This window comes from Manis pentadactyla, chromosome 12 (genome assembly GCF_030020395.1).
Source record: "Manis pentadactyla isolate mManPen7 chromosome 12, mManPen7.hap1, whole genome shotgun sequence".
NCBI lineage: Eukaryota > Metazoa > Chordata > Mammalia > Pholidota > Manidae > Manis > Manis pentadactyla.
The window spans coordinates 11,556,900-11,580,033 of record NC_080030.1 but is presented as its reverse complement, the minus strand read 5'-3'; the positions used below and the strand labels follow the sequence as shown (position 1 = coordinate 11,580,033).

The 23,134-nt window shown below is 61.8% G+C and overlaps 2 protein-coding genes across 2 annotated transcripts in view; one reads left to right on the top strand and one right to left on the bottom strand.

The window, feature by feature from the left end:
* Window positions 1-21: 21 nt before the first annotated feature.
* On the top strand, window positions 22-8,785 carry CILP2 (cartilage intermediate layer protein 2). The gene is made up of 8 exons (XM_036895634.2): window positions 22-593; window positions 1,550-1,648; window positions 2,468-2,740; window positions 3,325-3,471; window positions 4,547-4,825; window positions 5,184-5,292; window positions 5,496-5,653; window positions 5,883-8,785. The coding sequence occupies exons 1-8, from the start codon at window positions 191-193 to the stop codon at window positions 8,216-8,218; spliced, it is 3,804 nt and encodes a 1,267-aa protein (XP_036751529.2). The 5' UTR covers window positions 22-190; the 3' UTR covers window positions 8,219-8,785.
* Window positions 8,786-19,695: 10,910 nt separating this feature from the next.
* PBX4 (PBX homeobox 4) overlaps window positions 19,696-23,134 on the bottom strand; it is a 38,432-nt gene continuing 34,993 nt past the window's right edge. The window contains 2 exon segments of the mRNA XM_057490028.1: window positions 19,696-22,095; window positions 22,528-22,681. Of these exon segments, the coding sequence (XP_057346011.1) occupies window positions 21,827-22,095; window positions 22,528-22,681 (423 nt within the window). The 3' untranslated portion in view covers window positions 19,696-21,826.

Genomic DNA, 23,134 nt, shown 5'->3' with positions numbered 1-23,134 from the left:
CGGCCCAAGGCCGAAGGGATGGAGGGTAGACAGAAGGACTTCTCGCCGGCCTCCGAGGAAGCTCGAGCCGCCAGGTGGAGGGTAGGTGCACGGTGGGACTTCCAGCCTGCGCGGGGCGGCCTAACGCCGAGAGGATCGAACCTGACTCGACGGACGGTTTCTAGCCGCCTAAAGGGCCGCCCGAGGCGTCATGGTTCCAAGAGGCACGTCCCGCGGCACCTCGGGCCCCTACGTGGAGAACGGGGGGGTGGGCCAGGCTGAAGGAGGGGCTTCCAGCGGGCGGCGACGAGGGACGCGCGCCAGCCTGAGGGCGGAGGCGCAGCCGGGCGCACCGAGGGGGGCGACCCACAGGGCTTGTTCGCTGGCGGCGGCCTCCCTGGGGCCTGGAGGGGCGTGGCCGGGGCGGGGTGGGGCCTGCGGTCGTGTCCCGCCCCCACCCTCAGCCCCAGCGCCCGCCAGACCCGCGGGAGTCCGACGCGAGCGCCCAGCGGACCCCGGACCACCGCTCGGACGCTCGGACCCGGCCATGGCGTCACTGCTGCCACTGCTCTGCTTCTGTGCCGCCGCCGCCGCACACCTGGCGGGGGCTCGAGGTGAGGCACCTCCGACCCCCAGAACAGCCCGCGGGGCGCCCGAACGTCTGGCAGCCGGCCTGGAGAGGAACCGGCGGGTCTCACTCACTTCCCCAGCCCGGATTCCCTTCCACAGCCTCGGGGGGCTTAGGGGGTTGAGGGGGAGAGAGCCGTGGAATCAAGTCGGGAGGGAAGGGGCCCTCTTCTGCAGCCTTCCCCCCGGGAACAGTGGGGGGGGACACCCGCAGTGCAGCCGAGACCTTCAGCTTCCTCGGGGTTCCCTGGGTACTGCAGGGCGCCCATTTCAGCCCCAGGTTTAGACCCTGCAGCTCCCGGTCCTGGCTCTGGGATGAAGGGACCAGAGCCAGCCCCTCTCATCTGACTCTTCCCCTCTTCCACACACACACACACACCTCTCAGGAAAGGAATTCCCATCTGTGGAATGTTCGGTGGAACTGGGAACCGGGCCCGTTTCTCAGATGAGTAGACTGAGAGAGGCTTGGAGAGGGAAGGGGCTGGTCTGAGGTCATTGCCCAGCCAGACTATCTCAAGTAACTCCAGGCCAGAGAAGCCAAGCTGAATTCCAAAGACTTCCCATCGGCAGCCTGGGCCCCAAGTGCAGGGATGGAAGGTAGACTAGAGAGGGACTTTTAGCCAACAAATGGATGAAGGGGAATGCAGCACAACCAGAGGGCAGAGGCCCACATGACTGGACCCATGACCACTGAGCACGCCAAGGGCTGACTGGGTCTTGGGGAGCAGGGTCTTGCGGGAGGGATGGGGCTGTGGGAGACTGGGGAGGCTTCCTGGAAGAGGGGTGCTGCAGTTCTTGGGGTCAGCCAGAGCTGAGTCCTGGCTCCTCAGAGCCTCAGATTTCTCCTCTGTGAGTGGGGACGATCCTGGCAGCACCTCAAGGACAAGGAGCTCAAAGCAGCTCAGCATTGCATTTTCTCCCTGAATTCCCACTCTTCCCACAGGCACCACCTCCCCCGAGGAGCCCACAGCACCAGCCTGGGGCTCTGACGGTCCATCGCTTCGCCCTGGCCAGCCCTCGCCAGCCCTGGAGGACTGGGAAGGTGAGGTAGCCCTACACCCGCATCCTGGCTCTGCCTTGGACTCGCTGTGTGAGTTCTGGCTGGTGGACTCCCGTGAAGAGGGGACACAAGCTGGGTCAGGAGCCCAAAACCATCCTGGTTCCTGGACAGGGCAGCCCCTGAAAGTGGACACCCCCCCCCCCCCCGGGAAGGTCTAAGTCTTAGAAGCAGGGAGTTGAGAGTTCGGGCTGTCTGTCAAGGGGGAAAGGCAGAGGTGAAGTGGGGGCCAACCTGCCCAGATCATACAGGTAAACAGGAGTTCTAGAACCTGAGTCTGTCCTCTCCTGGCCAGGAAGGGTGCTCTTGAGTCAGGGAAGGAGTTAGCAGTCAGGAGGTGACGGAAGCAGAAGCTGACCTGTGGGAGGGCAGCCCCTTCCTGCCCGTAGATTTTGTGCAGCAGAGTTTGCCTGGCTCCTGGCACCTCCCGCTGCCTGTACATCTCAGCACACCTCAGGGGTTCCGAATTCTGAGGATGGGGGCTGGTGAGACAGTGACAAGATGTCAGCGCCCACTGATGGGCCAGCTCAGGCACTGGGCAGCAGAACTAGGGCTGGTGCACAGAGGCCAATCTGTCTCGATGCCTGTAGCACCTGATGCGCTAGTGGGCTCTGATTTGGGCGGAGTCATGTAAGGGGTCACGTGCGCGGTCGTGGGCTACCCAGTGTTCACGTGGGGGGCCCCCCTTAGATAGCAGGTAATACTTGCACAGATGGGGTGGGCAGGCTGCTGTTCCCAGGAGTGCATGCGCCGATGGGGCCCGACAGGCTGCGGCCCGGGTCCCAGCGCGTGCGGTGCCCGCAGAGACCAGCGAGTGGACGTCCTGGTTCAACGTGGACCACCCGGGCGGCGACGGCGACTTTGAGAGTCTGGCTGCCATCCGCTTCTATTACGGGCCGGCGCGCGTGTGCCCGCGGCCGCTGGCGCTGGAGGCACGCACCACTGACTGGGCCCTGCCATCTGCCGTCGGCGAGCGTGTGCACCTGAACCCCACGCGCGGCTTCTGGTGCCTGAACCGCGAGCAGCCGCGCGGCCGTCGCTGCTCCAACTACCACGTGCGCTTCCGCTGCCCCCTCGGTGAGGGCGGAGCCTGGGCGGGACTGGGAGAGCCAGGGCCGGGTCGTAGGTGGGTCGGATCTGGGTGGGTGGTGCCGGGGAGGGTGCGGGCCTTACGTTGGGCGCGTGGCTAACAGGAGGCGGGGTCCTTTAGAAGCTCGGGCCCAAAGGAGGGCGCAGGACGGATAGGGTCTTGGCTTTGGAAGGGAGGAGGAGGGAATAGCTAGGGTCCAGGTGAAGATTAGCAAGGGGCCTCCAGGACATCATCTCCCTCTCGCCGCCCTCATTTGCTCACCTGTAGCAGCTGCGTTCTGTGTGGGCGTGTTTTGAGCCCCAAATATTTGTGGGACGCAAGGAGAACAGCAGGGCTAATCTCAGGGAGTTTATTGCGGGGGAACAGGGCGATACCTCAACTGCACCTTCTACAGGTGCGCCTGGAGGAGCCCTGGTGTGTGCGGGCAGCCAAAGGGCCTTGTCTGGAGAACCTACCCTCGGGTACGCAGGGCAGGGGGCTTCCTCCGGTCCCACATCGTCACCAGGTTTCCAGGAGGCTCAGCCCCTCGGGTGGGTGGCCTCCTGACTTCCCCTCCTCCCTGCCTCTGCAGAGGTCGCCTGGGGCCCGTGGGGTCCCTGCTCCGCGACCTGCGGGCCAAGCCGTCGCTTACGCCGCCGCCGCTGCCCCAGCCCCACTAAGAATGCGTGTCCGGGGCTTTCCGTGGAGGCGCAGAAGTGTGTGCGTGCTCCGTGTCCAGGTAGGGGTGTTGGGTTCTGGAGGAGAGACTCGGGTTATGGGCGTGGCCTGGATGTGGAGGGGCGGGGCCTGTTGAGGGAAGTACCTGGAAGAGAGGGACTAGGTGGGAGGGAGCCTGGTGGGGCGGGGGAGGGCTGGAGGGAAGAGGTAGGGCCTGAACATGGCGGCGGGGCCTGGAGAGCCAGAACTTGGACCACGTGGAGACTGGCTTGTCCATCCCTTCTGGGCCCCAGAGGAGCACTGGTGAAAATGCACATCTGGACGGGTGAACGCCACGGGGGTCTTGTCCAGGCATGGGCAGACCTGAGGGGGCGTTTCTCCCGTGCGCATGGCCGAGTGTGCAGATGTCTTGGATGTGCACACACACAGAAGCTGGCTCATGCACTCCGGCTACACACACGCGTGGCATTCGCAGCCCCCGCCCGTCCCCCACGCCCACGTGGACACGTGCTCACACCCTGGCAGACACGATGCCCAAGTCCTCCCAGGGCCAGACAGCAGGCCAGCCAGGAGGCGACTGGAAATTCCGATCCGGCCCCGGCTCCACAAACATGGTCTGGAGACAGCCGTCAGAACCCGTGGCAGGGTGGGGGAGCCCAGTGGCCAATGGGGCGGTGGGGTCCCCACCCTACCCCGCCTGGCTCTGCCCTCCCCATGCCTTTGCCATGAAGTTTCCAGTGGAATTTTCCATTTTATAGAGAAACCACGAGATTGGGAAGGGAGGGAGATGTCTGAGCTCAAGACCCAACCCCTCGCCGGGCCCCCAGCCCCTGCCTGGACATTTTCCCTCAGGCGGGAAGGAGTTTCTCTGTCCTGTGACAGTCGTGGTAGCTCCTGTCCTCTCCTCCAGGGAATCTTCCGCTAGGACCCTGGGTCCCTCCCTCTGGCCCAGCCCTGACCACTCAGCCCCATGTCCCCCTTGCACTTGAGGCTGCTTCAAGCAGGGCCACGCTGAGGCCTCTGAGGGTTGGGGAGAGTGTGTGTGTCCAGGCACCTTTGCCAAGTGACCGAGCAGAAAGCCCTGCCCAGCTGGGGTGAAGAGGCACCTCTGCCCCTCTGTCTCCCTGTGTTCCCAGGGTGCAGTTCCAAAACATGCAGGTGCCCTGACCACACCCTCCTGGGCTCGGTGGTCACCCCATCTGGGCATTCGCTGCCAGGAGCCAGGATCTCCCTGCGAGACTCACCTGGCACTGTGGCCATCAGTGATGAGCATGGAACCTTCCGGATGCCTGGAGTCTGTGCCAGCAGCCGGGCCAACGTCAGTGCCCAAATGGACAGCTTCTTAGCAGGTGTGGGCCAGGCCCAGGCTAATGGCTCCATCTCTGCTGTGGTCACCGTTGTCCTTACTAAGTTGGGTGAGTGCCTGGCAGCAAGGATGAGGGGGCTGAGGAGCTGGGGAGGAAATACTGGTTAACACTGAGTCCTTGAGATGCAGAAGGAGGTCACGTGGGGGTGGAGGGGTGTAGAAATACTGTGTGACCATGTCGTTGGAGAAGATGCAAGGTAAGACATGGAGTTGCAGAGGGAAGCATGAAGATGAGCACTCTCTCCAGCAGATGTGGGGGAGACTTGGGTGAGGGAGGGCCATCAGAGGAAGCACAGGAGAATTTGGGTGCCCCTAGAAGGGAACAGATGGGGCCCTGCCCTTGGGTAGGGTCTTCAGGGGAAGCTGGCACAGGGCAGGGCACTGACCTTTGCCACCTCTGCCCTCAGAGAAGCCGTACCTGGTGAAACATCCTGAGTCACGTGTACGAGAGTCCGGCCAGAATGTGACCTTCTGCTGCAAAGCCTCAGGCTCCCTCACGCCCAAGAAATACTCCTGGTGAGTGCCCTGCCCCACCCCATGCTCAGGCCTTGAACCCAGCTTTGTGGTTGGACTGGATTTCCTGTGATATGCGGTGACTCAGAGACCCAGAGCAAGCTGCTCTGTGGCCTCCTTGAGCTGTGTTTGGGCTGGGTGTGGGGGCAGGTGCATCCCCTCCCCTGTGCCGAGAGCCCCCATGGCGTTGACCACCCACTACCTAGGTTCCACAACGAGACTCTGCTGGACAGGCGAGAGCACAGGTATGGGGCCCACCTGGAGCTGTGGGGGCTGCATCCAGACCAGGCTGGCTCCTACCACTGCAAAGCGTGGAACGACGCGGGTGCTGTGCGCTCGGGCACTGCCTGGCTTACTGTGCTTGGTGAGTATCCTTGGCCCCTGAATCCTGATTATGCCCTGAATCCCAAGTCCAGGTAAACCTCAACCCCAAATAGAGCCCCAGCTTCAGACCAATCTCTCACTTCACTGAGTCCCATCCCAGGCCCAGACTGAGCCTCTGGGTTGAGTCCCTCACCCCAGTCCAGCCTCTGACCTTGGCCTCCACGGAGCCCTTTCCCTTCCCCTGATGTGGCTGATTTCTTGCTCTCCAGCCCCAGGCCAGCCAGCCTGCAGCCCTCAGCCCCAAGAACACCTGATCAAGCTCCCGGAGGATTGCAGTCAACCAGGCCATGGCCCTGCCTATCTGGACGTGGGCCTGTGCCCAGACACCCTCTGCCCCAGCCCTGCGCGCTGGAGTCCCCGGTGTGGGGATGTAGGCTCTCGCTGCTGTTCGGTTCATCGCCTGGAAAGCAGGGAGATCCATTGCTCCGGCTACATCCTCCCAGTCAAGCTGGTGGCTGAGTGCAGCTGCCAGAAATGTCATCCTCGTCGGGGACTGGTCCGGGGACGCGTGGTGGCTGCAGACTCAGGGGAGCCCCTGCGCTTTGCCCGGATCCTGCTGGGCCGGGAGCCCATTGGATTCACCTCCTACCAGGGTGACTTCACCATTGAGGTGCTGCCCTCCACCCAGCGGCTGGTGGTGACTTTCGTGGACCCCAGTGGTGAGTTTGTGGACACTGTGAAGGTTCTACCTTTCGACCCTCGAGGTGCTGGCGTGTACCACGAAGTCAAGGCCATGCGGAAGAAAGCTCCGGTCATCTTAGATGCCAGCCAGCGCAATACGATCCCTCTTGGAGAGCAGGAAGACGAAGCACCCCTGGGCGAGCTGGTCCTCCCGCCAGGAGTATTCCACAGGACCAATGGTGAGCCCTATGTGGGGGCTGTGGAGGCCCGGGTGACGTTCGTGGACCCCCGAGATCTCACCTCGGCGGCTGCCGCCCCCAGTGACCTGCGCTTCGTGGACAGTGATGGCGACCTGGCCCCGCTGCGCACCTACGGCATGTTCTCAGTGGATCTTCATGCTGCAGGCTCCGCAGAGCAGCTTCATGCTGGGCCCGTGGCCGTGCGTGTGGCTGCCGACCAGATCCGCATGGCGGGCCACGTGGAGGCCCTCAAGCTGTGGTCCCTGAACCCCGACACCGGCTTGTGGGAGGAGGAGAGCAGACTGCAGGGCCAGAGCTCGGCGGCGCCGCGGGTCCGCCGGGAAGAACGGGTCTTCCTGGTGGGCAATGTGGAGATCCGCGAGCGGCGTCTCTTCAACCTGGACGTGCCGGAGCGCCGCCGCTGCTTCGTGAAGGTGCGCGCCTACGCTAACGACAAATTCACCCCCAGCGAGCAGGTGGAGGGCGTGGTGGTCACGCTGGTCAACCTGGAGCCCGCCTCTGGCTTCTCAGCCAATCCCCGCGCCTGGGGCCGCTTCGACAGCGCTGTCACCGGCCCCAACGGCGCCTGCCTGCCCGCCTTCTGCGACGCAGACCAGCCGGACGCCTACACAGCCCTGGTCACGGCCACCCTGGGCGGGGAGGAGCTGGAGGCCGCGCCCTCCCGGCCACGTCTGCTCCCTGCCACTGTCGGCGTGACCCAGCCCTACCTGGACAGGCTGGGCTACCGGCGCACGGACCACGACGACCCCGCTCTCAAACGCAATGGCTTCCACATCAACCTCGCCAAACCCAGGCGGGGGGATCCCACCGAGGCCAAAGGCCCCGTGTACCCGTGGCGCAGCCTGCGGGAGTGCCAGGAGGCCCCGGTGACCTCTAGCCACTTCCGCTTTGCGCGTGTGGAGGCAGACAAATACGAGTACAATGTGGTGCCCTTCCGCGAGGGCGCGCCAGCCTCCTGGACTGGAGATCTCTTGGCCTGGTGGCCCAACCCGCAGGAGTTCCGGGCCTGCTACCTGAAGGTGAAGATCCAGGGCCCCCAGGAGTACATGGTCCGCTCCCACAATGTGGGGGGTAGCCACCCGCGCACCCAGGGACAGCTCTACGGGCTTCGGGATTCACGCAGCGTCCGCGATCCTGAGCGGCCAGGCACGTCTGCCGCCTGTGTGGAGTTCAAGTGCGGTGGGATGCTGTTCGACCAGCGCCAGGTGGACAGGACGCTGGTGACCGTCATACCCCAGGGCAGCTGCCGGCGAGTGGCCGTCAATGGGCTCCTGCGGGATTACTTGGCCCGGCACCCCCCAACAGCCCCGGGGGATGACCCGGCTGCCTTCGCCATGCTAGCGCCACTGGACCCTCTGGGTCACAACTACGGTGTGTACACGGTCACTGACCAGAGCCCCAGACTGGCCAAGGAGATCGCCATCGGCCGCTGCTTCGACGGCTCCTCTGACGGCTTCTCCCGGGAGATGAGGGCTGACGCGGGCACAGCCGTCACCTTCTGGTGTCGGGAGCCAGTGGCCGGCCGGCGCAGCCTCTTCCAGAGGCTGCTGGAGTCCCCAGCCATGGCGCTTGGTGACATCCGCAGGGAGATGGGTGAGATGGCCCGGGCACAGGCCCAGGTCGGTGGTGTCACCCGCATCCGCCAGGGCAGGGCCAGGCAATGACCTGGGACCCCAGCCTCCCTCATCCGTCGTGCTCTGGATGCCCGTCCCTGGGAAGTCCCACTCCCCGCCCCCAAACGCCCCTTCCCCAGGTTGCCGGGTCCCTCTCCCGCCCAGAATTCAGAGCCAAGATAAGAACTAGAAGTGTCCAGTGGTGGCAGCTCTCGCTGTGTGACATGAGATGGGGTTCGTTTGGACCGTGGGACTGAGGGGGCTCCGAGTGGGGCCTGGAGGGAATCACTTCCAGCTCACGTGATTTTATGTGTACTTTGACCCTGATTTCAGATATTCCGCCCCCTGGGACTTCTGACCCTCAGCCTGAAGCCCCCTCCACATGGCCCTGAGCCAGGCGCTTTACCCGGTCATCTGTCCCATGCCTTGTTCTCTGGGTTATTTATTGAAACAAAGCCTGTGGGGCTGGTCACTGGGGTGAATGGGTCATCTGGGCCCAGTGAAAGTCTGGGACAGGGGCTTCTTGGCCCTGGAGCTGGGGACCACAATTTTCACATGTTTGGTGCTTGGGCACCCCCTCACGGGGTTGGGGCAGGGAGTCAATTAAAGATGCTTCATTTCCAACTCATGGTGTCAGTTTCGGGGAGTGGAGGATGGAGGCTGGAGCTGCCGGACCCAGACACACCCTGGCAAGAGGACACAGGCCTGAAGCACACCCGAACATGGCTGGACAAGCAGCTCAGGGGCTGCCAGGAGGCCACAGGTGTGCCTCAGGCAGGGGTGCAGACCCCGGCGGACACAGCGTGAGGGGCTCACCCAGGAGCAGGCCAATCCTGTGCATCGCTGACCAAGGAGCATGGTAGCAGCTACTCCGCCTTTTCCTCTGTGCCCCTCAGAGGCCGGCAGCTCCCCCTTGGCCACAAGCCTGGGGGCAGCAGTGAGCTGGAAGGGGCTCTGGCAGGGCTGTGGGCCCCAGGCGGCAGGGACTGAGGGTGCCCCAGACCTCCTCAGCCAGGGCCACGGCTGCCCTGCCCTGGACCCCACCTGCTGAGGTCTGGCCATGCCTTGCTCACATGGTGACCGGGCTGCCCCAGGCCACGTCCTGGGCCCTCTCTGACCTCACCGGGACTTTCAGTCTGTGGGGCAGCAGAACATCGCTTGCTGGCGCTCTGCCTGTGTGTGGCCCGGGGAGTTGTCCTGGCATCCCGTGGGGCAAGTACTGTTCTAGTCACAGCCCACCTCTCCAGACAAAGAAACTGAGGTCACAGAAGGAGAGGCCAAGGGCTGCCTGGGCCCTGCAGGGGGTCCCAGCAGGAGCAGGGGCTTGTCCTTGAGTTCACGCAAATGACTCCCTCCGTCCAGAGACGTTGGCCTCTGGAAGGCATCACAGTGGCACCGCTGGGGACCTGGGGTGGGAGGTCCTGTGACTGGCTGACTGCCCCGGGCGGGAGTGATGGCATGGCCCAGGGGTAGAGTGTGCTTCCTAGTGGTGAGACTGGCTCACACACTGACCCCAGTGCACCTGCTGGCCCGTGTCCTGGGGGAAGTCTCCGTCTATGATCCCCAAGCTCTCCAGGCCCTCGTTCAGGCCGCTCCTCTCATGGGAACACCTTCCAGGCCCAGGGGGTGCCCATGAGGACCTGGGAGGCCAGGGAATCTGGCAAGCCCGAGGGGATCAGCCCCAGTCTCTGCGGGTGGGCCCAGGGCTCTGCTGGAGTCAGGATTTGGGGGGCCCTGGGTGCAGCACCACAGCCTCTCCCCTGTAGGCTTAAACGGGCAAGAGAGAGAAGATGCTTTGAGGCCCTTCAGGAGCCAGAGGGCGTGTGCATTTATCCAGAACTCACTGTGTCTATGCCCTCAGCTGACAGGGAGGCTCAGAGGGCCCAGCCTTCACCCAGGGCAACCCAGACCCTGGGCTGCCTGGTGGGATCCTGGGGATCAGTGGGACTTGAGGGGGCCTCCACCTGCAGCCAGCAGGTGAAGCTGGCTTCCAGGCAGAGGGTGATGAGGTGTCAGTCTCCACAGCCAAATACCTTTCATTGAGAAAGTGTTGGGGCTGCAGTGGCTGCCAGGCTGGGGCAGCTCAGTTTGGGGCAGGCAGCTGGGCCTCCCTTCCCTGGGGAGGGGCAGGGGTAGGTGGGCATCACCCTGAAGCCCCCACATCCTCAGCTGCTGTTACTGGGCCATCAGTGGGCAGGGACTGCTGGGGGGAGTGGACCAGGGAGGGCATTCCAGGTGGAGGGCATGGCCCACGCAAACAGCACAGGGCAGGCACTGTAGCCCCAGCTCCAACCCATTCCTGCTGACAGCTCTTCAAGAGGGCGGCACTCTCTTGGCCCCAGTTTGCAGATGAAGAAACTGAGGGCCCAAGAGAAACCCCCATCACCCTGAGCTGACAGCCCTGCGCCTCTTCACACTGCCTTGCAAGCCCATTCTAGCCGCCCAGCCAGGAGAACCCCCCCGCCCGCGGCTCCTGGAACACTGGCCATCTGCCACCTGGTAAATCCATTGCTCTTCCCGGAGACTGAGGCTGCCAGACCACACCCCCTGGGCCTGGGGAGGATGGGGGGGGACAGAGACCCCAGCTCCAGCTCTCCTGAGTTCAACTCAGGGCACAAGGAGGCCCTTGGTCCTGCCCATGGCATTTTAGACTTTCATAATTTTAGAACCAGGGGTTCTTAAAATTCCTAGCACAGTGAGTGGGAGAAAAATCTTGGAACAATGCTTAAAACAAGAGAGGCTCAAAACTACAGAATCCAGGAGGAGGAAGGTGAAAATGTACATATATTGAACACTGACTGTATGCAAGCTGTCCCTGCTCCCCTAAGGCTGAACTCACTTTTAATGTTTATGGATTGTCTCTGGGCTCAAAACTGGTTTTTAGGGAAGGTCATTTTCATACATACAACCCCCATTTCTTTTCCCAGGTGAGGGGACTTGCCTGGGGTCATACAGCAAATAAGGACACAGTGGGCTGGGGCCAGGGCAGTGTTTCCCAGGGAAGGGGAAGTGCTGGGTCTTCAAGGATGTGTAGATTGCCAGGTAGGCAAGGCAGGAAGAGCATTTTAGGCAGTTGGAAATGTGTATGCGAAGGCTGAGGAGAATCAGGTGGGCCTGGAGAGCAGAAGCAGAAAGGGAGACATGCCTGGGAGGTGAACAGGGCCCTGAATGCTGAGCAAAGAACCGGGCGGGTGATGGGGAGCCATAGAAGGTGCTGGAACAGGAGAAGACTACACAATTTCTTATAACAAAAGTCCCTTAGAGCTGGTGTTCTATTCAGCTTGTTGAAAATTGCTTCTTTTATGCAACCGGGGTCTGTGCCCTCCCCCATGGCAGCCCTTGCAGAGCCCAACACTGCAGCCCAGCGCCCCCTCCCCTCTGGCTGCCTCCTGTCCTGGCTGAACAGTGCTGGCTCCTTCTTTGGGGCCTCATGGGCCTGGCGCGGTCACCCACCACTTCCCCAGCCCTGTCTGTCTCTCTCATCAGCCCTCAGAGTTGTGTAGGACCCAGTCTCAGACCCCAAAGATTGGAGCCAGCCTGGCGGGGAGACCTGGCTTCAGCTGAGCCGGGAGAATGCTTGGGCTTTCATGGTGGAAACAGAGGCCAGCAGAGAAAGAGCAGTCCAGGTGAACGCTGATGTCCCTCTGCCTGACTCCTCCTAGGGGGTGGGGGGTCTGGGCAGGCAGGAAGGAGGAGACTCCAGGGATAAGGGGAGCATCAGACACTGACATTTTGGGGTGGGTGCTGGGAAACAGACACTGCCCTGCCCAGGGACACAGCCATGATGCAGCACAGAGCAGGTGGCAGTCCCGAGGTCACACTGTCCTCATCACACCCCATCCCTGTCCTCCCCAGACACTCCCTCCCATATCACTGAGGCCACAGTCTTGTTACTCATTCACTGTCAACTGCAGCCCCGCGCACACTCCTCCCCACAAGGTGCATGTGGCTGGACTCCCCTGGATGCCACCACACCTGTCTGCCTCCTGGGGGCAGGGCACACCTGACTGCGCAGGCTGAGAACACCGACATGCCCACAGTCCGCATTGCAGCACTTCGGGACGCTCTGCTCCCCCAGGCATCAGGGCTCATTCCAACTCCCCACAATTAAGTCCACCCAAGCACGTGGGGCCACAGCTGGGTGCATGAGGCAGCTCCCACTCTCTTGGGGGCCCTGGGAAGGTACGGGCGGAGGGCTGGGGGGACTCAAGGTCTGGGTTGCTTTCCCTGGGAAGTTCCGAATCCCTTCCTGCTGACTCAGCCCTGGGGGCCGGCGGGCTAGTTGCTGCCAAACCTCAGGTATGTTCTCGAAGGCTGCCTGGTGGGGCGTTCATCAAGGCCTGGGGGTGTTCACACTCAGGACTCAGCCTTTCCCCAGGCCCCAGCCTCCCCCCTTGCCCCAGCTGGAGCTGGAGCTTTGTTGTTGGAGTTCAAAGCATGGCACCAGCATGGTGGAGGCTGAGGCCACCAGCTGCTCATGTCCCCAGTTCTTCCGGGCTGAAGGTCGGTGGAGCAGTGAGCTCCCAGCAGAGCCAGGTGCCCTCATAAAAGGGCCCTGCTCACCCACTCACCCTGCCTTGTAAAGATGCCACAGTCTCAGGCAGTCTGGGCAGAGTCGCCCATCTTGGGGCCTGGCACAGAGGGACACACACACAGATGTGCGCACACGTGCCCCCATGTGACATCTACATGCAGACCTGTGGTACAGATAAACTTGATCATGCACAGACTCAGCCTCTGAACTGGGCCTCACCAAGCCCCATTCTAAAGGTCGAGGCAGAGCCAGGTACAGATATACCAGCCTGTCAGGGTTGGGCCAGCAGAAGAGCCAGGGCCTGGGAAAACCCAGAGGAGAGCCTGGGGGTAGTTTTCCAGGGCAAAGGGCATTTGATATGGGCTTTGAAGGGTGAATAGGAGCTTGCCAAACCAAGATCAGATGTTCAAATGTCTTGAATGCTGGTTTTAGAGTGTATCTTTTGTCTGTGAAGGTTCTGAGCAAGGGAAGGACATAGTTAGAAGAACCCCAGTTCACTACCTCCTCTCAAAGATCCAGCCTTTGCCCTCAGGGAGTTTTCAGCTGGCTGAGTGAGGCAGAGCCAGACCCAGCCAGGAGGGAATAGAGATCTCAGGTTTGTGAAGCAGCTGCTATGCATTGGGTTGGGTCTTGTCAACAATGTTTTAAGGCAGGTTCCATTATGATCCCCATTTTATAGCAGATTCTATAGAAACCAAGGCTGAGATGGAGAAGTACCTTACCCAGGCTTCTACAGGGAAGCAGGGCTGTTCACACACAACCCTGGCCTCTGACCTGCCACTGTGGTCTGCCCGTTGATCTGGTCCCAAGCTGACCCTAAAGTTTGGAGGATAGAATGGTGAGGCTCACGTACGTCAGCTCTGCTCTTTGGACCTTCCCCGGGGGGAGGCCCCTCCCCACGGGACACGCAAGCTCCCCTGGGCCTCTTCAGCAAGATTGTCCCCCACTCCTCATCATTTGGCTGCTGAGGAGCTTTAATGGGGGCTTCTTGGCAGAGAGATACCCAAGTGGGGGCCTGGGAGTGTTCTTCCATTTACTGGGAGGCCAGGACCCCTGGCCTTGGCCTCCACCTGCCATCTGGCCCAGCTGAACACAAACACTTGGAAATGGCCAGCCCAAAGGAATCTAGGTTGTGGTCAGACCATGGCTGAAGAAGCCACTGGAAAAACACGCAGTCCATGAGGCCAGGCCCAGCTTACGTTTCACCAGGCAGGAGTTGCCTGCCCAGCACCCAGAGCTGAGGAATGTCCATTCTGGAGCTCATTGGAACCTGTAGCCTGGCTGGAGAATCCAGCCTCTGGGCAGTGCCACCCTTGGTCTTATGCCATCAGGCTGTGCTCTGCCTCCTAGTATGTGTTTGGACAACCAGTCCTCTTGGCTTAGCCCCCTGGTCCAATTGCTAATGGAGACCTCTTGTCTGCTTCCATGCCCCTGATGATGGGGAGCTCATCCCTTTACAGCTGCCACACCCGATAGCCAGGAGCCTATAATTGGATTGATTTCTCACAGGAAGTTCTGCCTTCTTTGACCACACAGAAGGAAGATCAGTGTAGCTTTGAGTGTCTCACAGCCCCCCACTCTGTGGGGCCAGCCCTCTCCTGGGCTTCTGGGTGTCCTCCTAAGGCCGTTTGGGTTCAGTGTGTCCCAACCAAGTGTCTTTCCCTAAAATATGCTCCTTGCCCCGTGGCCATGTTTCAGTACCACCTGCCCACCTGTCTGAACTACAGGGGCTGGGCAGGTGGCCCGGACACCCACTGAGCCCCTACAGGATGCCAAAGCACTTAGGTTGCCTCTCTTCACTGACCCCTCCGAGTGAGGGCTGTCCTGTTATCGCTCCACTTTACAGATGGGGAAATCGAGGCTCAGAGAGTTTACTTGGCGTCTTGGGGCCACAGGGGCAGATTCTGGAAGTAGGAGCTTGTTCCCTGCTGTCCTGAAGATAGGGTCCCTGGGTGACCTCTTCTCTGGGGCTGGGATGGCCCCTGCAGGCCAAAGAGGGAGCTGCAGTCTGAGCCACACCTGTGGGCCTGTGCCTCTGCTTCCCTCGAGCCCCATCCTTCTCCTGCTCACACCCCCGCCCCAAGGCTCCCATGGTCCCTCTCAGTGGGGGTAGGGCCTCTGGGTGTATCCTTGATGGGTCATTACAGAGACCTCCTGAGTACAAAACCCAGCCCCTTGGGTCAAACCCAGGCCCTGCCCACACCTCACTGCCTGCTTCCCCAGGTGAGGACAGGCCCAACAGTGGCCTCTGCTTCTTCAGGTCTGGGTGAAGGCAGATGGCATGAAGCAGGTGCTCAGTAACTGCAGGTGTCACCCCCAGTAACATGCAGGAGAGAGGCAGGGATCTGAGCTGGGTGTCCTGGGCAGCCCCAGCTCCCCTCCCCCAGCCACTGCCAGACCCTAGGGCTTTGCAGTGGTGTTGGGTAGGGGAGTTTAAAACTCCCTGAACACCTAACCCAGGGCCTCAGTTTCCCCTCCAGGGTCTGAAAGGCTTCAGACTTCCTCCAGGGCTCTGGTGGGGCAGACCTTGAATTGTCTCCTGGAGTCTTAGGGGAAGAGAAATTTTTGCTAGGTATGGGGCCTTGCCAGGCACCGATGAAGGGGCCCTTGGCATTTCCATCTTGTAAGTTGATGCCCAGCACATGGAAGACCTTGGAACCGCACGTGGGCCCCTTGAAACTGCATGTGGGAGGAACTTGAAGCTGCCACAGCACCCCTAACTTGGGTCTGGACATACCTCTGCCCTCTGGACTTGGGACACCCTCTAAATCTTCCCATGCACAGGCCCAAGGGAATCTGGAAACTTCTCTTAAGGTTTGGTCATGGGGAGCCCCCAAATTCCAATGTGGGGGGCCTCAGAACTCTAATTTCGAGGATCGCACCCTTATTGGTGGCCCTGGGAAGGTGGTGTTGTGGCAATTCTTCTAGGTGGGAGACTGAGGTGCAGATAGGGTTGGAGGGGAACCTGAAAGGGGTTTGGACCCGAGCCCCTCTGACCCCAGGGCCTGGGGAGAGGGTCGAGGGCTCAGGCACAGCAGAATGCCCCCAGGGCCAGAACCCGTTTCCGGCCTGACCCTCTGTCCCAGGTGGCCCTGAGGGTTTCCCAGGAGGCAGAGGAGGCTCAGGGCAACTGGGAGCCACAGGAGCTGCAGGGCTGAAGGGGCGAGGCCAGGATCTAGGGCGGGGCCAAAGCCCCAATAAGGGGTGGAGCCCGGGCTGGGGCGAGGCCAGGATCTGGGAAGGGGCCAAACCCCCAATAAGGGGTGGAGCCCGGGCTGGGGCGAGGCCAGGATCTGGGGAGGGGCCAAAGCCCCAATAAGGGGTGGAGCCAGGACTCGGGCGAGGCCAGGATCTGGGGAGGGGCCAAAGCCCCAATAAGGGGTGGAGCCAGGACTCGGGCGAGGCCAGACGGAGGGAGCAGCCAGTGTCAGGGTCTCGAATGGTACCGACCCGCTAGGTCCTAGAGAGGGGCTGGGTCAGGGGAGGGGCGGTGTTCAGGTGGACCAAGACCAGGCGTCTGCAGGTCCAGAAGAGATCACAAAGTAAAAACAGGACCTGCGGGAAACCGACGCACGACCAACATGGACTGAGGTCAGAGACCTCCCCCACTCCTGGGCCCCGAGACCACAGGTCTCCTCACCTCTCAACTCTCCCCACGATTCGCTTCTGTCCTGTCCAGTCTGGAAAACCCCTCGTGGCCAGGCAGTTGGAGGCACAGAGAGGGGCAGCGCAACTGGAGGCGCCGCAGCTGCCTGGATTGCCCCTTCTCCACCCCAGGAGAGAATGAGGTGCCAGGCAGGAGAAACGACATTGCCCCCAGCCTCCAGCGGCCCCTAGTCCCTGGCTGACGTCCCAGGCGCTGGCCAGTCTGAGAGGGGGCAGTAGGGATTCAGGGACTCGGAGGATTCAGAGCAGGGAAGAGGGGCTGTGGGGAAGCGGGCTGGGAGCAGAGGTGAAAGGTCTGGGGAGGGCTAGAGCAGTTTAACCCCGCAAAGGAGGGAGAGAGGGAGCTCAAGCAGAGCAACAGCCGGGGCGGTGCAAAGGCCCTGAGGTCGGAATGCGGTAATGGGAGGCATAGTGAGGAGGTCGGTGAAGTGGGCGACGTGCGCCAAAGACGGACCTTGTGGGTCCTGGAGGCACGGGAGGAAGGGGATTAGATTCTTGGAGAGGGGAAACCAGGGCCTGTAGGTAAACAGGTCTGGATCCGATTCACGTTGTAAGATCGCCCCCTGGCGACCCAGTGGACAGAGGGCAGGGAGGGGCGGCCGGCCCACCCGACAGCCAGGTCCACCCTGGTCAGATCACAGCCCTCCTGTCTTCCTGTCGCTGTGTCCCCTCTGGCAGAATGTAGACAAGCTGACCACAGACCCTCTCAGAGCGCTCTCTGCGTGGCCACCGTCCTGAGCGCTTTGGACCCGTGTGCTCACATGATTCCTGCAGAGCGCTATGGAGCAGGAGCTCCTCCTATTCCCACTTCACAGAGACAGACTCATGGCCAGAGGCACACGGAGGAATAATAGTAATAGTGACCAACAGAGGTCTCATTTCCTTTGCGTGGATCAGCCCTTGGACACACAGCCTGCAAGTTTGGGGTCTCAACTTCCCTGGGGTCTCCAGGCCTCCAGTTCTGTGCTCTCTGCAGGGTCTGGAGGCCACAGTGACCTGGTGGCGGTGGCAGGACACGGCGACTGGGCCTCTCACCCCACCCCCACCCCACCCCAACCCCTATCTCCTCCTTGCACAGTGGCCTCCAATCTCCGCTCCCAGGGTGGCCCCTCTCCAGTGAAACCCCTGACCATACACCTCTCAGGCCCATGTTGGGTGGTGGATAATGAGGAGGACCAGCTGAAGGGAGTGGTCAGAGTTGCAAGGGCTCCCACTCCCATCCCTGCACCAGCCTCTTGGTGAATTTTAAAATACAAACTGCTCAAGGATATGGAAAGAAGCGAGAGACCTCCTCTGCAACCAACCCCCAGTCCCTGGTTCCCTCTCCAGAGCCACAGCTGTGACCTGTGTGTCCTTCCAGACACACCTAGATAAAAGTCCCCCTCCCCCGCTTTCAAAAATGTGTGCAACTTGTCCCCCTCCCTGTTTTGTAAAACACGATGCATTGTGGAGAAAAGCCGCTTCAGCCTTTTGAACAGTTGTATGGTATTCCACTGCATCTGGATGTCAACTGACTTAAACTGTCCCCAGTTGAAAGACTTTGCCTTCAGTGTTTAGCAATTACAGAAAAATGTGGCCAGAAGTGCAGCATTTTGCACTTCTCACCCACATATATCTACACACTCATATTTTCACAAGGGAAATTGATGGGGGGAAGAGGCGTGTGTACTTTGAATAGTAATGGATTCCAGGAAATTGCCCTGATGAGCAGCTGCACCTGTAAGCAGTCTTGCTCGCCCTGGCTTCAGGCTCCTGGCCCTGGTTCTGCTGGTCTCTCCTGCCTGGGGGCCTGGGGCTCAGGTCACACAGCCTCTGAGCCTCAGTATCCCCACTGTCGCATGGAGGTGCCATCAGTGCCCACTCTTCCGGCAAGGCCAGCGCAGGTGACTCCTGTGAGCTCCTGTAATATTTACTGCTCAATTATTGTTGCGTGGCCACATTTTAGGCATTTTTGAACGATGTGATATAAAAAGTTAATGAAGTTGCACTTTATGTGCAGAATTTGACCCACGGAGTTTCCTTAAATTAAACCCTCAACCCCCCAACCAGCCAAGAGCCCCAACTGGAGGCCGGCTGCCAAGAGAACCTGGGCCCCCGTCACGTCATGGCCGCAAGAGGGCGCGCAGGAGCAGGGGCCCCCGCGCCGCCCGGGCCGCTCTGCCTTCACGACCCCGCGGGCTGTCACGCAGGCTCCCGCCCTCCACCTCCTCCCCAGTGCCAAGACCACCTGTCTTGGCACTTTCCTCTCTCCTTCCCTCAGAACCCATCCGGCAGCTCTCTCTGCTCGTTGCCCCACCGAGCCCTCACTGCCCGGCCTGGTGGTCACTTCTTGCAGGGGCGGCTCACTTCCTGCTCCTGAAGCTGGTCCTTCCGGCTTCCACGACACCCTCCCTTGGTTTTTATCCTATATTTTGGCGCCTCTGGATTTCCTAATTCCTCTTTACAGAGCTGATCCTTCTTCCGAACACGAGGGTTGGGGTGGACAGGTGCCAGAGGGGCTGGGGGCTGGGCAGGTGTCCAGGGACCAGCGGCAGGGTCGGCCCCTCTGATCCCCGCCTTTTGGGATGCAGCCGGGACCCCGGTGAGCTCTGCCATCTGGTGTGGCCTGTACCCCAGCTGTGACCTGGTGGCCCCTCACTCCTGCCCCTCGTTTCCTCATCTGTGACCCTCACATGTCCCACCGCGTGTCAGCGCTGCCGGGGAGGCTTATGAGGGGGTGCAGGAGCAGGACAAAGGACCTCGGGGGGCCCTGAGGCCAAGAACAGGGAGGAACAGTTCTGGGGGCGAGCTGGGGTGGAGGGGCACAGAGGTTTTCATGTCTGCATGTGTGCAGGGACAGACGCTCAGGAGCTCCGATACTGGTCATGGTGGCAGCCGGCACGCAGGGTTACAGCCCCAGGGATACTGACTGACGCCTGCCTGGGTCCCAAGCTGCCCTATCTCCATTTCCAGCGAGGGAGCGGGAGGCAGGGAGGTGCCATCTGAAGGCTGAAGCAGAGGAGGAACTGTGAGAAGGGACAGAGGGCGCCCAGGACAGGGGCCAGCAGGACATCACGTGCACACTCGGGAAAGGGCTGGGGGCCGTTCGTGTCCTGTGACATTTCACTGAAAATGGTACAACTTGTATTCACAGCAGAAAAGTGTAAAACCAGTCTTTGTAAGAGCTCATGGTAGACTTAAAACAGCATTAAATGGTGCAAGAGAAGAGCGTGTGGAGGGCAGTGCCCGGGGAGGGGGCACCTGGGTGACGGGGGCAGGCAGGATCCCAGCCCTGCTCGGGCGCCCCAGCCGTCGCCAGAAACAAAGCCGGCAGCGATCAACATCCAAATTAAAATAAGTCAAAAATGTAATGGGAGAACTTGTGACAAGTCCTAGAAGAAACAATTCATAAAACTATTAACAAAACAAACCAAACTGGGAGAATGAGCAGCCTCTCAGCTCATTTCAAATCCCCTCACTGTGGGTGAAAGGCGGTGCTCAGGGTGCTCTGAGGTAACCGGCTGCTCGTGCAATAAAACCATGGGTGCCGGCAAACCACGCAGGTCACCCGGTCCTCTTTTCTGCTTGTCCCCCAGACTTAATTTGAGGCGTCTTGAGTTGACACTCCCAGCAGGGGATGTGGTTGACATCGGGATCGTGTCCCCTTGCCAGCTGCTGCCAGTGGCCTGAAAAGACGGAGACAGAGCATCAGAGGGGTGGCCTGAGGGCCACGAAGATGGGCCTGGGGGCGGGAGGGGCAGAGGGGCCGGTCTCGGCTCTCAGCCGGCCTTATACCTGAGCCATGACGTGGACGTGCTTCCCTGGCAGGAAGCTGGCCCCCACCGGCCACCCCACAGGGCCCTGGTGAGGGACTAACGTGGTCTGTGGGGCATCCACATGCTCTGAGGGTGAGGGAGACCCCCGTCAGGCTGGAGCTGACCAGGGTCGCGGGGGAGGCTGGCCCCTGTCTGGACGCTGGCCTGGCTGGGCGGCCGGGAGGGCAGGGTCCGCAGCACCCCCCCCCCCCACGCTGTAGGGGAATCGCCACTGGAAATGGCTCTTCTGGGGCTGCCTGCTCTGGGGCACGTCCTGTTTGCGGCCTGCCAGGCAGGCCACTCTCTTTCCCAGAAAGCCCTCCGGGAGCGGCTCCGAGCCCAGTGCTCACAGGGGCCCCCACCTCACACCCTCCATGGGACCCCGAGGGCTCAGCCCCTCCCCAGCCGGCCAGAGACCCATGAGCTCCTCTTCGCTTTCCTCTCCAGCACCTCCCTCTCCAGGCTGAACCCTGCGCGCACCCTCTACCCTGCTCGGCCCCTCCGGGCCCCCTCCGCCTTCTCCTCAGCTATTTCCTCCCCAGGAGCTTCCCCAGGGACCGCATGTCAGAGGCCAGGGTGGGGGGCACGAGTGGGCAGGCTGCCACCTCCCGCGCAGGCTGCCTTGTGCCGTGACGCGGTGTGTCTGAGAGCAGCCGGGACGAGCGCTGGCTGCGGGAGACACTCTCTGCGGTTGATGGACACCCACAGGCCCGTGTTCCTGAAGGACATGGGCGGTGGGGAGGGGACAGGCCGGCGCCCCGGCGTGGGACCAGGAGCTAAGGGCAGCTCAGATGTCTTTGGGCGCCCAGGGCCAAGGCGACGGCGCCCCGGCGGGGTGCCCCAGCCCCAGGGGCGCGTGTGGCGTCTGCACAGGGCCCTGGCCTTCCCGCTCACCGCGGAGACTGAGGGCGCCCACCAGGCCCACAGGGGGACCTCGCCCGTTCGCTGTCACACTCCCCTCTGCTCGGTGCAGGGCGGGGGAGCAAGACGAGGCCTGGCCGCCTGGTGGCGCCCGAGCGCCCTCTCCGCCCAGGTGCTCATTATGGTCTGCGGGGTTGCCATGGTGTTGGGACGGGCACCGCCCTGCCCGGGCCCTGCCAAAGGCACCAGGGGCATCCGTCCACGCCCCCACCAGGAGTTGGGGGCACACTGGCGGAGGGTTGCCTGGCACAGCAGGGGACACTCGTGTGAAGGAAGCAGGTGGGCAGTGTAAGGCCCTGCCTGATGCCAGCAGCCATGAATGGGCGACCCCCGGAGTGCGATCCGCCTGTGCGTCGGCCCCACTCTCAGCACCAGGAATGGTGAGAGAGATGCGTCCCTGCCCTGGCTGGCCTTGCATGCTGCCCAGCACCCTGAGGAAGCTCTGGAGGGCATGTTCCCAGGTGCCTAGCTTTCCTTCCCAGTCACCAAAATGCATCTTCCTTTGGCCTGGCTGTGCACCAGGGGCCTGGGGGGTGGCCCAGGGGCGGAAGGGCTGGCAAGGTTGCTGCATGGACATGGTGGAGGGTCCGAGCCTGGTGGGGCTGCCCTTTGGGGTATAAGATGCCCCTGGGAGGAAGGGTTCCTTCCCCACAGCCAGAGCCCTTGCCTGGGGGTGGTGTGAAGGGCCCAGGTCTTTGGTGAGTGGGCCCCACCGTGCCCTGGCAGCTCAGCCAGCTGCAGCTGTCACAGTGACAGACGGGTGCCTGACGGGCCCCTCCACGTTGCCAGCACCCCCTGCAGGAGCCTTGGGGAAGCTGACAAAATGGTTTGTTCTGAGGATCTGCCACCCACCTGGGCTCCACGTCTGCCCCAACACCGAGTCTGGGGGTGAGCCCCGAGACTCACCTGGGACCAAAGGCTGCCCCCCACTGGGGTGGCCTGGAGAAGGGCCCGCGTCTGCAGGCTGACAAGTGCACCCCTGGTGCTGGTCAGCGGGAAGGGCCTGGAGGGACCTGGAAGGGAGGAGATGGGACCGGTGTTCCAGGCCGAAGTCACTGAGGGATCTCCTCAGGTGAGATCCCGTGGCCCCTCCACCAGGAAGAGGCAGCAAATGCGGCTCCCACAGGCATCTGGCTCCACAGCGTGAGGCTCCCCTGGCTCCTGCCCCTCCTGCAGCCCCAGGCGGGTGGGGATGCCAGCTGGGGTGGGGGACACACACACACTGAACATCCGGCCCGGGATTTCTATCCCCACAGCTGGCAGGGGCCTGGTCATGTGGTCAGGAGCATCGCCCGAGAACAGAAAGCTCTGGGTTTAAACGGAGAGGGGTCCATGGTGGCTAGTCGGGAAGGGCCTGTGCCGTCCCCTTGCCCCTTGCCCAGGGGTGGCTCAGAGGGCCTGGCCACACCTGAACGACTGCCCCTGGGCCCGGTGGCCTCACTCACTGGAGCTGGGTGACATTGGGCAGCTGGCCTGGCTCCCTGGGCCCCTGACTTCAATTGTGTCCACTGTGGTTTTAGGTGTGTAAATGGCAGCCTCCTTTTGAAACTTTGCGTCCTTTTTATACTGGGTTCTTTTGTTGTTGAACCACTTGGAGACCTGTGGACACAGAGAAGTTGCTGGAAGAGCTGAGATGAGGTGAACGCCTGGCAGGCTGCCTCCAAGGTGCCTGTGCACCCGCTGTCCCGGAGGCCTGTCCCTGGGTGACAGTAGCAGTCCTGGGGCAGGTGAGAGGCTGGACCGAGCAGGTGGCCCTGGCTGAAGCATGGGTCCAGGAAAATGTCCCAGTGGGTGGAGGACACCCCGGAGGTGGCATGTCTTACAGGAGAGGGTGGCTGAGAGGCTGCAAATCAGACACTGCTGGGACCTGGGACAGGAAGGAGCTGGAAGGAAAACTAGAATCACGCGGACGGACAAGCATCCGCACGCCGTGTGGGTGCGCAACAGACTGAACTCTGTATTCCGCCGGAACCTTGAACCCCGTTTCAGGGAATCCAGTCTAAGGAAAGAACAGGGCAACACAGACAGTGGAAGGAGCCGAGCGCTGAGCTA